Source organism: Phocoena sinus, chromosome X (genome assembly GCF_008692025.1).
Source record: "Phocoena sinus isolate mPhoSin1 chromosome X, mPhoSin1.pri, whole genome shotgun sequence".
NCBI lineage: Eukaryota > Metazoa > Chordata > Mammalia > Artiodactyla > Phocoenidae > Phocoena > Phocoena sinus.
In genome coordinates, this window is record NC_045784.1 from 18,154,318 (window position 1) to 18,169,460 (window position 15,143).

At 36.4% G+C, this 15,143-nt stretch overlaps 1 protein-coding gene across 4 annotated transcripts in view; it reads left to right on the plus strand.

The window, feature by feature from the left end:
* The window catches only part of CNKSR2 (connector enhancer of kinase suppressor of Ras 2), a 257,232-nt gene that overhangs the window by 101,394 nt on the left and 140,695 nt on the right, over positions 1-15,143 (plus strand). For all 4 annotated transcript variants that reach the window (XM_032619801.1, XM_032619802.1, XM_032619803.1 and 1 more), the window contains exon 6: positions 11,473-11,592. In XM_032619801.1, coding sequence (XP_032475692.1) covers positions 11,473-11,592 — 120 coding nt within the window. The remainder of the gene's footprint in view (positions 1-11,472; positions 11,593-15,143) is intronic.

Here is a 15,143-nt window from a genome sequence, read left to right on the forward strand (position 1 = left end):
CTATCATCTCCATTTTACAGATGAGGAAACGGAAGCATAAAGAGGTTAGATGACTTTTGCCAAGTGACACAGTTGGTCTGGCCCCAGAGTCCATATTCCTATACTATCTTGGGAATCTAGTCTAAAAATAAATTCTAAAACATAATAGCGTTTCCTGTAGAAAGAGTTTATAGCAGAATTATATGTAACAATGAAAAATAGGCAATAATAGGTTAATGCTTCAGTAAACTATGGTGCATTCACAGGATTAAATATTCTATTTAATACTATTTGAAGTTGTATTTGTGAATATATGATTTATGAATAAATTATCCATAAATAAATTTATGACTATACCAAAAATATTTTGTGACAGTATTAATGGAAACATTCTAAATGATAATGTTAAGTAAAAACCAGATTCAAAGCATTATAAACACAGAATAAATCACCATTGAAAATTGAAAAAGAAAATATTCTATATTAATATTTACTGTGTTTATTTGGTAAGATGATAGCTGATGTTTTTTGTTTGTTCATTTCAAATGTCCTCCCAAGTTTCTTCAGTTAGTTTATGTTACTTTTATAATTTTTCATTATAAAAGTAAATATTATGTTTATAATCCTGATGGCCTTGAATAGATAGTTTTATTCTCTACATAGTGAAATAGTCAAAAGACACTTGGACAATCCATAGGTTACATTTCCTATTCAGCTTTTTTATCTTTAAAATTGGAGAGAGTTGTTTATGAGAAAGTAGTAGACTTTGAGGACCAAAAGGCTGGGTAGAAAAGAGGGTTGGTTGGTTTCAGTGGTAGACAGAGATGTCCATCAATATGAAATGTGAGAATGAATAAAAGGAGACTGGGCAGCTTGGGTTTCCTTGGAATTTGCCATTAAATATAATGGAACAGATGGCAGAGTGTGACCGTAAAGGACAAAAGGAAATGCAGATATCAATGTACTATATATCTGAGTGCTTGTCACCTGATGATAAAGAGGGATATATTTCACCTCTCTTGATTTGATATTTCCCTCTCGGTTAGGCTTTGTCACTGATTTCGCGTTCCCTGGCATGCTGGAGCCCATCTGTTTCTGCTCTGCACAGATCCTTGTTTTATACAGGAAATCAGATGCAGGGAATCTGGAGTTCTCTTCAGTTCTGTACCCTACTTTCCCCTTACTCCCACCTTTCACTACAATCTTTGAATCTGGAGAGAGAAGCATTCCCGAGAAGCCGTTTCAGACCTTGTGCTTTAGCAGACTTACTCTGCTTGTCACAGCTCTGCTGCTCTCGCTGGTGAACCGCGAACACTTGTCAGCTTTGATAAGCTCATGGAAATCCCAGGCCAGGCATTGATCATTAAAGTCACATTGTTTAAATCAGATTGTACTGAACTCAAATACACCTTTTACATTAACCAACAGTGTGATCTTGTATATGGCACTTTCTTTGTGCTAGCATTTTACCCTCATCGTTTTTATAAAGATAATGAGAGGAATAAATAAAGTAAATGCCTATTTTATTATTTTAGTGTTAACACTATCTTTTTGTTGTGTAGTACTTTACAGTTTACAGGGTATTTTCATGAATGATCTCTCTTCTCTCTTTTCTCTCCAAGCTATTTTTTTTCATTACTTATTTAGGTTTGATCATGAATTAGGCTTATTTTGGCTTGTTAACTATTTGTTTCATTTCATGAAAATTTAGTGTGTACTTTTTTCCTTCCTTTAAGTGTACGCGTTCTTTACTCCTAAGCTCCATTTGGGTTGAGATTATTGTTCCTTCTCTGCTATCTGGACTAGAAATGGCTAAAACCGCATAGAACCAACAGTTAGGTTAAGAGAAGAGCCTGGAGGAGAAAATTAAAAGGTCATTTTAGACTTTGCCCCACCATCTATATCATATCATTTATGTAAGCATAATTTCCCTCTTCTGATCTCCCAAAACCTTGCGGATGTAAGTACTAGGGCAGCAGCATGCCCCATAATAAAAGTCATCATATTAATATTTTATCTTTAGAGATTTCTTGAAAACAGTGGCGGTCTAATTGCTTTGTAAAAATAATCTTATTTTGGTCCCTGAAGCTGTGAAATGGCAGCTTTGCCAATTATAGACTCTTCTCTTAAAGCTGTGATCTTGGGCCATTGCAAACTGAATGTTTTTGTATGGTTGACATTTTGGTTGTAACTGTAGCATTTGAACATACAAATTATGGTCAGTCTCATTAAAACATGAATTGTAATACTGAGTTTTGTAGATATAAAGCATTAGGATGCTTCTTTGTTTGAAAGTTAATGTGACCCTTCTGTTTTGGCCCCCTTCACTGTCTTTGTGGTCAATGTAAAGAAGCACGCTAACTCTATTACCGAAATAGGCATTGATTTCTTGAGTGTCGTATTAGATTATCTTCAGGTTTTGGCAGTTTGGTGCTTTATTGCTTTATAAATTTTTTAACTGTAAATTAAGTTCTCCACAACTGATGTCTTGTGCAGGAATGAAGACATCCAGATAGAATATGATGGAGTTAGAAGTTGTTTGTCTTTTATGGGACAAAAAAAAATGTGTGTATACTAATGGGAATGTAACCACACATAAAAATATCAAAATAATCTGTTTTCACTGTCTTTTTAGTGTGTCTTTATGATTTGGATAGACAGTATGTAAGTTGGTATATTATGGATGTTTTTGCTAATATCACATTTGCTGAAAACATTATGCATTGTAAAATGCTTTCATATTCAGATTGACTCAGAGTGTACAATCCACACTCTCAAAGAGTGTTCATTTTAGTTGTTGAGTCAAGTGAGGCTGAGTAATGTAATAGAAAGAGCAGCAATTTGAGAGTTAAAAAGATTTTGTGTCCTGACCCCATTCTGGCACTTACTAGCTGTGAACAAACTAAATTAGCCTTTCTGATTACGCTGGGGGATTGGAGTGTCTGTGATTTCAAAGGTCTAAATGCCATAAATCTTTGGTGACTAACTCACAAGATCAGTAGAAAACAGTATGACCACATAAAAGAGAGAAATTTGGGGCTTCCCTGTTGGCACAGTGGTTGGGAGTCCGCCTGCCAATGCAAGGGACACGGGTTCGTGCCCCGGTCTGGGAGGATCCCACATGCCGTGGAGCAGCTGGGCCCGTGAGCCATGGCCGCTGAGCCTGCGCGTCCAGAGCCTGTGCTCCGCAACGGGAGAGGCCACAACAGTGAGAGGCCCGCGTACCAGAAAAAAAAAGAGAGAGAGAGAGAGAAATTGAAGGACTATCTTAATCTAAGACTATTCTTTATGTGATCAAAGACACTATGGATTTTTAAAAACTATAGTTATTGTCACTATAAATGTAAAGATTTCTTCAAAAAGATAATTGAATCAGTCTGGAGATGGATATCACACGGTAACTTAAACAAGGGAAGTTTAATCTAAATAATTACTAAACTGTGATAGAAGAGTACCGATATAGATGTAAAGAGACTCTAAAGCATGCCCTAGGACTGGGGGAGAGTACCCAAGGAAGGACAGCTTGAGGTGGACGCCTTCCCCCACACTGAGGGTCAGAAATCATTAGAACAGTCAGATTGCAGCTTCATTGAGTTGCCTAAACCAGAGCTGGTCCAGACAAGCAGGAAACAACCTTCCAGGCTACAGGCAAGTGATGCTGATAGGAGAGCTCACAGAGAGAGTGGGGTGCTGACGTGGGTATGAGGCTGAGAGGGCCACAGGATGGTGGTCACTGAGCCCAGACTGAGGCTGTGAGGTCACTGAGGGACTGCATAGTCTGGGCATCATGGATGTCCCCACACACGTGTGTCACTGATGGACCTTGTAGCAGAAGCAAGAAAAAGCAAAACACTGCCCAAAGGGAAGAGAAGCCTCCTTCTCCCTGCAGTATCCCTCCAGCACCCTCTACTGGCACAAACTTAACATTGTCCTTACTGTGAAGTAGATATATTTGAAGAGACCTGCCTGTCATCATAGAGCAAACACTGAAGGGTGAATTCGGAGCTGAGAACCAGTAAACTAATAACTGGTACAATGCAATTAGCTCTTTTCTCCATAAAATCATATATGGAAACTTTGAATTTCTCTACTTTATGTAAAGAGATTGCTCCCAGGTCTCTGCTATTTGTTCCCTATTTGCCCATAAGCTGTATATATAGTGCCTGGATTTTCCAGAAGCTCATCCAATCATAATGAACAGCTTCACTCTTGCTGTTTGAGTCTAAAGTAAAATTAAATCATCTTCCTAATAACCTACATCTTATTCGAGCCACTAATATGTCCAGACCCTTGTTAATCTTGAGCCTGGAAAGTAGTGTGCCCACAAATGAGTACTCCTCTCATCCGTCTGGGGACTCCCTGCAGGCCTGCCTGGCTCTGCTTCCTGCCCCTGAGAGAGCAGGCAAATAGGGTGGAGATTTTCCCAGATCCAGTTCTGGTTTCCAGCTGACTGTTTCCCTATCAGAAATCAAAGGAGCAATGGAGGCTCTTGTCCCACCTTTAATTCAGACCAGGATGTCTCAGGAAAGTAGTTGGAAGTTGGAAGTGTCATGCGTCCACTTCTTGCTCATCAATGTAGGTACACATTTGGGACTGATGTTCTCTCACTGTTTCGTACTGACTTCATCATTCTTAGATGATTATTATTTTAAAGTGTTATTGATTCTTTTCCGTGATCAGGAACACAAGGACAGCATGGTTAATGTCAGTGATGTTAAGGACAAAGCCAAATACATCACCAGAAACACTGTCCCAGGTTGAGAAATCCTTGAGCATAGATAGCAGTGGCATTTGAATCATGGAGCAGATACCCAGTGATTGTTGAATGAATGCATGGCTTAATGAAGCAGTGGTGGTGGTGATTTCTTTCCGTTTTGCTAATTGTTTTGTTGTGTTTTTTCCCCACCATCAGCGTTTGAAAGCTAAAGGGATTGCAGAGTTTTCCAGACCTTGTTGGAACAAAGTTCACATGACCTTTATTATTTATTTGCAAATATAGTTGCTTTCTGAAGCTATTTGAAACGCTTTAACCTTTGCTGTGTACAAATATAATTTTTACGTGAGTTTAAAGTTGAAATTTTATTCTGTTGTATTAGTTTTTTAAGTTTAAAAAACTTTCTATTCAATTCTCTTTACTCATATGAGCAAGAAATTCTTCCTGTGTTGGGGAATATATATGTAGATTAATACTTTTTAATATCAATTTAAATTCTCTTTATCAATTTTACCCTTTCAAATTTACCTGTGATTGTTCACTCCTGTGTCTTTTTTTAAATTTTTATTTTATGTTGCACTATAGTTGATTTACAATGTTGTGTTAGTTTCAGATGTACAGCAAAGTGATTCAGTTATACATTTATCTATTCTTTTTCCCATTTAGGTCATAATAGAACATTGAGTGGAGCTCCCTGTGCTATACAGTAGGTTTAGGGTACCATTATAATTAGAAATGCAAAATTGCTAGCTCAACAGAGATCTGGCAAGTACTACAAATACTGTATTTCTGAATGAGGCTTATATAATTTAAAGTTCTCACTATTTAATATGGAATAAATTTGCACTATTTTATAAAAACAAAGCCTCTCTTGTTCACCAAAGATGGTGCAAATACCCTGCTCAGTTGGCACAGAGTTGTGTGATTTATAATACTGAATTATACTAATATATAAACCAAACAATAAAATATGCTCTGTCCTCTGGACTATTTTAATTGAACTATTATTTATATCAATAACTATTTTAATATGTACACACTCTTTATCAAAATGAAACTTTTGTTATTGTTTTCCAGGTTACTGATAAGAAACCTGGATTATTTAAGCTATACTTAGATTGTAGCTTTCACATCATTCTTGCCATCTTAAAATGCATATTCATCTGTTTATTGTTTCCTCAGTTCATCTTGGTTTTATACTCTTGTCCCTTTTATGTATGTGTATATCTGAAAGTAGAAATTTCCTTTTGTAAAACCTTTTGTTAAGCTTATGAACCTGAGGTTCTTTCCTTCGTCAAATGAATGTCTGATTTTTAAATCTAAAGATATTTCCATTCATTTCCTCCAGTATACTCAGAAGAATAACCAGTATTCCACTTATTTAGAAAAACATAAATAAAAATACTTTAAGTAGCTCAATCATGTCTGGCTGAGTGTCCTCGGAGGCTAACTTAAGACTTCTTACCTACTCCTTAGCTTTTCACTATTGTCTGTACTTAGAATGCTTTCTACATTTCCTTTTTAAAATACAAAAGCTAAAACTTCACATATTAATCTAAAAAGTGTATAATAAATTCAGTGACAATGAAAGAATGCTGTTCAGAGATAATGAAATAATGCTATCTGCTAATTGGTTAGTATATTAACGTAAGGTTGCTGTTTTTCGTATCTTCACAGTGACTAAAATGTTGCTTTCACGACTTTTTAAAAACCGCTGTTTATTTTATACTAACCGTGCTATATTCAGATCTTTTTTCCCCTTGAGACCTTTTAGATTTGGGTGAACCAGCCATACACTATATGCAAACCTATATAAAATATAGTACGTATACAGAACAGAGTATGAAAACGTCCCATTTCTTCCTGAGAATATGCTCTGTAATTATGTTAATTCATATTTGAAATTAATATAAACAACTGGAGAGGAAAAAAAGACAATACCATTAAATCCAGCCCATGACACTCTTTTGTTTTAAAAGTTTCTTAAGTCATAGCTAGCCCTCTGTTAACTGCTATTCAGTCACAAATCCTTTGTCACCATTTTGGGTAGTATAAACAGAATCCAGAGGATCAGTTATAATACTCATTGCCATTTTATGTTCCCTTTAACTTTACTAAAGACATATTATTTACTAGGCTTTAATTTAAAAATTTCCTTCTGCTTTTAGAACTAAAGATAAATAGAATTTAAAACCCTTTGGTATTTATATTGCAAAAATAGCAGAAGAATCCCCTTTATCCAAGTGGTTACCAGTTATCTTCTCGCTAGAAAAGAGTTGTCCTTTTGCTGCTAAAATTTCAAGTTTTCTCAGAGAACTGTGCCTTTCATAGTCTCAGATCTACTAGTCCTTATCTAAACTGTATTCTAAATTGCAAGAACACTTGCAGACTCACCTTATATTTTATTATACTTTGTAGTTTAAACATGTTATACAACATCCATTTAATACTGACATAGCTTTTAAACAATACAAAAATGAAATTGATCAGAAACAAATGGAGATTCAAGGATCGAAGTAAGAGATGGTAAGCATAATGATTAAGGATTCAAGTTGGTTTTTTGGGGGTTTTTTTGGCCAAGGCAATGACCTTTGTCTATTTATTTAGCCTTGCTTTCTCATCTGCAAAACTGGCTATAATACTACCTACTTCAGGAAGTTGTTAAAAGGATACATGAAATAATGAAGTATTTAGCGTTGTGCGGGACACATGGTAGGTGCTCTATAATGTTGATGTTAACTTTTAATAATAAAGAATATATTTTTCTTGGTATATTATAGTTAATTTCTTTTTCTGGACTACTAGGTAGCAATAGATAATACTGTGTTTTAAAACAACATAATATCACAAATTCACTGAAGGAAAAAATTCACTTTTTACAAGGATATGGAAGGCATTGTGCTAAATGAAATAAGTTGGACAGAGAAAGACAAATACTCTACGATGTCACTTATATGTGGAATCTAAAAAATACAACAAACTAGTGTCAGCTGAAAAAAATACACAATCTAAAAGCTGAGAATTATGTTCTATTTGGCGGAGTTTCTGAGGACTCAAGCCCTAGAGGCAGCCTCTCAGATATCTCTGAGGGACTGCTCCGAAGAGATAAGGGAGGGGCCAGGATATGCATGGGTTTTTGCAACAAAGACCAGGTAGTGGGAACATAAAAATATGTTAGTTAAGAAAACCAGACATCTCAAGTTAATGAATTTAGTACTTTTTTATGTACGGGAAGATATAAGAGCCTCGGCTCATTGAAATCATTCTTTTGATATGCACCTTAGCTATCTAAGGCCAGTATCCTGTTCTTTCCCATCCCAAGTCACCTCAGGGTTCACCTTTGAGGATGGCTGCAGTGGCTGAGGGCTTGGTAGTGGGCAGCCCATTTGTCTCCATTCTGAGTTCCCTCGGGGCTCACTGTTGGGGGGCAGCAGTAGTGGCTGTTGGCTTGGTGGCCTCAGCATCCTTTTTTTGCTGATATGGCAGGCAACATTTTTCATTCACACCAGTGAATATAACAAAAAAGAAGCCAACTCACAGATATATAGAACAAAGTAGTGGTTACCAGTGGAAGAGGGAGGGGCAGTATAGGGGTAGGGGAGTGGGAGGTACAAACTATTGGGTGTAAGATAGGCTTAAGGATGTATTGTACAACAAGGGGACTATAGCCAATGTTCTGTAATAACTGTAAGTGGAAAGTAACCCTTAAAAATTGTATAAAAAAAGAAAAAAGAAGTTCTAAACCCTACTTCAAGTTCAATAAATAAGTAAATAAATAAATAAAAATAAATAACTTCCTTGGAACTTTGCTGTAGTACCCTTAATGTGGTTTCCTGCAGTGGCTTGATGTATGATACAGTAATAAGTATAGAATTAGCATTTAAAGCCAGGCCATTTTATACCCCTTCTAATTGGCTTATTTAGCCAAGTGCCAAATTGCTACAGTATAAAGATTCTGGTACATTATCTCTAAAACGGGCAGCAAGGTTCTAATGGAGTTTCTTTTCTAAGTCTTTCTATTATTTTTTCCAAAATCTTTAATCTATTAAATCCTGATAGCTTTGCTGGTAAAGTCAGTGTTTTGCTCATCTTTCGTATTCCTGGCAGACTTAGCACATAGCAGACATTTGGCAAACAAAATTACTCAAGAAGAGAAATCTGGAAAAATGATTTGCGACTTAATACAGTAGATTTAATTGGGGCTTTTTTTGTAAAAACACCTACAATGTAGTATTTCTGCCTTTCTTCCTTCTACTCCACTTTTAAGTGCTTCCAGTGCTTGAATAGGAGAGCTACTATTGCTCATTACCAGCGTGTTATATGAGGCCCTGAGTGTTGTAATGCACACATGTTGAGCCATTTTTGTATATCCATTACCTTCCTATTTATTTATACGTTGGACTCTTTTGAAATAAGCCCCAGTTTGTAGAAACCACAAAGCGTTCTTTTTAGCATACTGATTTACTGATTTTCAGATTATCATGCAATTTAAGTATCCTATATAGAAACCCTTCACATTAGCATTGTTTTCCACCCCCTTGAGATAAAGAGAAAATAAGAATGAAAATGAAACCACATATGGAAGGAAAAGAATAGTTAAAAGATTTAAATCTGCCCCAAATTGTTTTTCTTCTTGCCAAACAGTAGCAATTTGAACTGTAGCCAGATTTTGTAAAGTGCTGCCATTCTGTCTTTTCCCCCGTGGCTGCTGATGAGTATTTTCAAGAGAAATAAAAATAAAACCACACACACACACAGAGACTGGGGTCCCAGGATGGGCTATATAATATGGGAGTGCAAAATGAAAATATGGAGCCCCTTGTTCAAAAACAATTAAGAATTCCAAAATGGCACCAGCAAAGCATAATGCTAAATGCAGGCCCTTGTGCACAGGTCACATGCCCATGAGGCTGGCTGGCCCTGTAAGGTTCCCTATCTCTGAGAGGTGGTCTTCCTGTTGGCACTTTGTTTAGCAGCTCTTCGGGGTAATTACCTTCATTGTATCTCTTGAGAGCACTGAAACTTGAATATCAGAGAGAGTAAAGAGATGTGAACTCTCCATCATGACCGTGCAGTGTGATTACTGGTCATTGTAAGATGGTCAGCAAGGCCATGGCATTAAGAATATGACATAATTCATCCCATGAGTAAGAGCTGAGCCCTTTGAGCTTATGGAAAGCAACAGGGGAGAATAAGCATTTATTTGGTGTCTTCTTTGGATAGGAACCATATCAGACTTTTTTTTTTATACATTATCCTGATTAGTCATGTAAACCATGTAAAGTAATCTTTATTACCCCATTTTCTACATGTGTAAACTAAACCTCAAGGATATAAAACAACTTGCTCACAGACACGCAGCAAGTAACTGGCAGTGTGGTGATGGCCTGCATATCTTCATACCAAGCCCATGTGCTCTGCATGCTGTCCACTGTCTGTCCTTAGGAGCTGATAGCCACAATAAAAGTGCAGCCGTGAAAAGCAAAGAGCAGGACTGCAAGAAGGGGGAGAAATTTAGCCTGGCAGTTTCTGTGGGGTGACGAAGCTGAGCCCAGCAAAGACTGAGGCCATGGACCATGTACAGAATGCAGCAAATAAAGAGTCCTGACCAGAAGGAGGGGACTCTCTCCCTTACAGTAGAGTAATGCAGTGGTCAAAGAACAAATGTAGCATGTTGGAGATGAATACAAGGTGACACCTTGAGTGCTGCAAAATTGTAGCTCCTCCTACAGTAAAGGCAAGAAAACAAAAACAAAATTAAACAACCTCCAATGTTGGACAACCAGGCTTCAGTAAGTAAATGAGAGTCTGTGAAGCATCCAAGGGCCAGAACATTTTAGAACAGTATATTCCAAGCTTCATTCACTTATGTTCTACTTTCTTCATGATTTTACCATGTCTCAGTCTTAACCATACTATTATGGATGTAACATACATTAAATATATTATTCTCTATCAGCATGAATAGATTTATACTAACTAAAGCACTAGCTTTCTGTCCTCAATCAAGCGAGTCTACTAATTGTTAAAGCTCATTTGCTCTTCAGTTTATTCAACTCATATTAATTGCCTTAATATGTTCTAGGATCTGTCTACCAGGGGTAGGGGAGGAAGAGAAGTCAGAGATGAGTAGGACATGGTCCCTGCCTTAGAGAGCTTCAGAATGAAGTTATCATACAATTTCAGACTGTTCATAGAACATTGAGAAAGCAGGATTGAGGGAGTGCCAAACTTTGCCTGGAGGTAAGGGGGAGCTTGGAAAGGTAACCTTGAGCAGGAGAGTCTAGACAAATGAGTGGGAGGTGTTCACCGAGCAGATTTGGAAGATTCATCTTCCCTGGATTTTGGCTGGATTGTTTTCTAAACTTTTCTGATCATAAAGTAAAAACCATCAAGGTTTTTGAACTTATTGAATTCACTTCCATCTAACGGTTGGCATCAAGAAGTTTTCAGATTATTAAGATTGTTTAGAAATAATCATTTTATTTTAGGTCTGATGAATCAAATAATAGAAACAAAACATGACCATAACTTTCTTGAATATTTTGATATATAGTTCTTATATCCATAATTTAGAATATAGGTGTGCTTTATGTGTGGGTATTTCTTAACCTGAATACCTTTTTCATACAGACTTCATAGAATAAAATGCAAACTACTTTCTTCTACTGTTTTTTACTTTTCCTTGTAAAAAATGTTATAATAAAAAGTGATTTATATGTTACTTACAACATGTATTTACCATAATGTTTTTTTGCTTTTTGTTTTTTTGCTTTCAGTGTAAAACTCTTTCTGGAGTCTGTGACCACATCATATCCCTGTCATCAGATCCTCTAGTTTCGCAGTCTGCCCACCTTGAAGTGATTCAGCTGGCAAACATCAAACCAAGTGAAGGGCTGGTAAGAGATACCATGTTTATCAAAGCCACCACCCATCAACAGACGGCTAATGGTATGGGCAGAGCAGTCCCCAAACATGAGAATCCATGAATTTTAACAAACTTTGAATGGTTTGGGGTTTTTTTTCCCTAGAGGAATTGAGGTAGTGGGAGTCAGTCATGATAAGAAGTTTTATAAAGGTAAATGAAAATGAAAGAGAATTTAAAATGGTGATTTCTGAATTATCCTGTTTACTTTGCTAAATAAATTAGCTTTAGTTACATTTTCACCCCCTACCAAAGTTCCTTAGGTTTAAAGGAAGTTTAAGTTATGAGTTTTATAATAAGAACCACAGTGTTACCTGCCCATGAAAATGAGTGTTTTGTTTATTTTGCTTTTGTTTGTTCCAGTTTTAATAGGTCTCTCTTCCCTTAGGTTGTGTAAGCTAAACAAACCTGATATTCTTTATAATTCTACTCTTTCTTTTAAGGGTGAGTAAGCAGGTGGATATTGCTAAAACTAGGCTAACATCTATGAGATGTATTTTTTATTATGTCATAATAAAGATAATCATCTTCTATATTTTGTTCACCTGATTAAAAATTGTATTGGTTCTAAATTTAACCCAGGGGAGAGCTTTTCCTTTAATGAGCCTCTAGAAAGAAAGCGTATAATATTAATATTAATGAGGGAGAGACAAAAAACAAGAAACTGGCTGTAGAATATCTTACCTACTACACAACTATTACATGTTAGTTTGTTGCTACAGCATTTCTACTTTCTCCCTAGAGGTGAATTTTCCAAGGATACTATTAATGATGTTTTAGAGAGTAGAAATCTTGAAAACTAGTGTTAACAACTTAATTCAGATAATATATTCTTAAAGATCTCTATGCGGGTTTAACTTTTTATGTGGCCTTTCTTCTTCAGCCTTATATGTGTGTGTGTGTGTGCACGCGCGTGTGTGCGTACGCGTGCGTGTGCGTGTGTGTATAACTGTTTCCGAGGGCAAAGCCTTTGTTGGTCACCAGTGAGTTTTTGTTTTGAAGCCCTCTATTCTATAGAGTGACTTTTCTCCTGTTACTTAACAAATTACTTTTGGGTAACTGTAGCTCCTTGTCTTTTTGTGGCTTTTATCTGTATTTTCCTGGAAAGATGGAACTCAGCATCTCAGACATAGCCAAAGTATGTCATCATTGTAACCTATAAGTGTTATATCTATGTTATATCTTTGATTAGTTTAAATTTTTTATTTTAATGTTTATAAACTTATTTGAAGTAATATTTATGATTTAAATTCTTACTATTCTTTTTGGTCACATTTACAACGTCCGGTTTTATTTAAAGCATCTTTCCAACCATAGTATTAAAGATTTTCCTTTCAATATCTACCCTTTCAGTAGTTCTGAAGGAAAGAAATCTCTCTAAGCATGATTTGCAGAGTGGGAAATTATGAACTAATTAGATTAGGAGATAGAAAACCTGGATACAAATCACTTACATAAAATAGAGCTGTGAGTGTGATCTGGGGCAGGTGAGGGAGTAAATTTAACTTCCTTGGCCTTGATATTAACATCTGTAGAATGTTGGGGGTAGGAAGGGATGGACTAGATCCTCTTTAAAGCTCCCTCTAGCTCTGTGAGTTTGCAGTTCTGAGGATGGTATTGTTCTAAGAAAAGAGCCTGTTTTTTCTCCTCTAATGACCACTGAAATAATGGGGGGAAAATAACCATGTGAAGTGAGTCAACACATTGCTCATTAATGGACTAGATGAAAGCTTGATTTTCATTTTCAGTGAAGGTATAGCCCTGGACAGGTCTTTCATTTTTTAAATTTCAAGTACATAGAGCTGGGTCTGCTCTTTGAAAGAGTCATGAACTTAAAATGCTAAGCACCAGATTCAGTTAGTCTGGAAGACAGCTGGTAGAGAAAAGAGAACAAGTGAGTGCCTACCATTTTCCAGGTATCATCCTCACAACTGTATAGAGTAGGTATCCTTACCTACTCACAGGTCCTTACCAGTTTGCCGTGTATGACATAGAGGTAATATACAGTAGAGGCAGGGTTTAAATCCAGGTAAATCTAAATGAGGTACAACTTAACAAAGTTTATTCCATTATCCCACATTTAAACTTGGGATTGTTAAAGGGAGGTATGACACGTTTAGGAGGATGACTTTAAAACTAGAACTACTATGGGAACATATGTATAGGTATAGCTGATTCACTTTGTTATAAAGCAGAAACTAACACACCATTGTAAAGCAATTATACCCCAATAAAGATGTTTAAAAAAAAAAAAAAAACTAGAACTACTTAGAGAAATCCATTTTAAAGAACAATCAGCAACACTTCATTGGGGAAATAATTCCAAGGGAGGAAAAGAAAAGGCTAACGTGTTGAATATTAATAAAAAGAGTTAAGTGTAAAACCATTTCTTGTGATTCATGTTAAAGGGGAGATGACTAAATGGAAATTTTATATGAGTTACTCAAGGCATCGTTTTAAAAATCAGCCACCTTTAAGTAAGTTTAGTCAGTCACATTTGAAATAGATTTGAGGATTTTGGTTGCACTTAGCATGTGCTTAGCCACAGGAAGTGTTTAAATGAAGGAAAGAAATAGAAAGATGTGGGAGAATACCAAGCTTTAATGAAGTTTAATCAGCTTAAAACATCTGCAGACAGTCTTCTGGCTCTTTCAAAACAGAACATCTCACATAGGTAAAAGGTAACTGCTTTGTTCTTGCACTGATAAACTGGATAGATTGTTCATCAGCTTTCTACCTAATTAGTCAAATCTCCTAGAATGTCTTAGTTTTGACAGTCCTGAGCATTATAAGGAATGGTGGGAAATGTTCTTAGTAATGGTTAAAATATATCAAACTAGCTTCTAAAATGCTTTTAAACAACAATAATTAGCAGAAGGTTAAAGGAAGGAAAATGAGAGCTATTGGAACATATCAAAACTAGATCAGAGCCAAGAGAGGTTGAATAGAGAGGAAAGGGCTTGGGGAGCATCCTTGGGGGAGCCTCTTTGCCTCAGAGAGTTCTTTTGCTGTTTAGGCACTTGGACTATCTCCAAATATGCCTTCTTCCATTGCCTTGACTGTGAGGTGGCTTTGGCTCCCGTTGGTTAACCGACATTTGGAGACGGTGAAGCAAATGTCATTTTGGCAAGCTGAACAGAAGAGAGGGAGCTGTTGGAGTCAGCTCCAGAATTAATTAATTGGTTTAAAAAAATGCAAGAAGGAAGAATGAAGATTTTGATGAAATGGAAGACCAGATTTATCTCAGTTCCAGAAAAAGAGCCATTTGAATTACATGTCCTCCTGCTGTTTGACCCTTTCTCAGAGGTGACCAAGTGATCAGATGTATTTCTGTGGACTCTTCATTATTCAGAAGATGATTAGTTTGAAACTCATCCAAGCAACTTGTTTCTTCTCTTACTTTCTTTTGGTTCCTGACTTTTGGCCATTTTTCTCATTAGTGCTACCAGAGGGAGATAAAAAAGCTGAAGAAGTCAGTCTTGATTATTAAAAGCAGTTACAACTAATGGTTTATTGAGGTTAGAA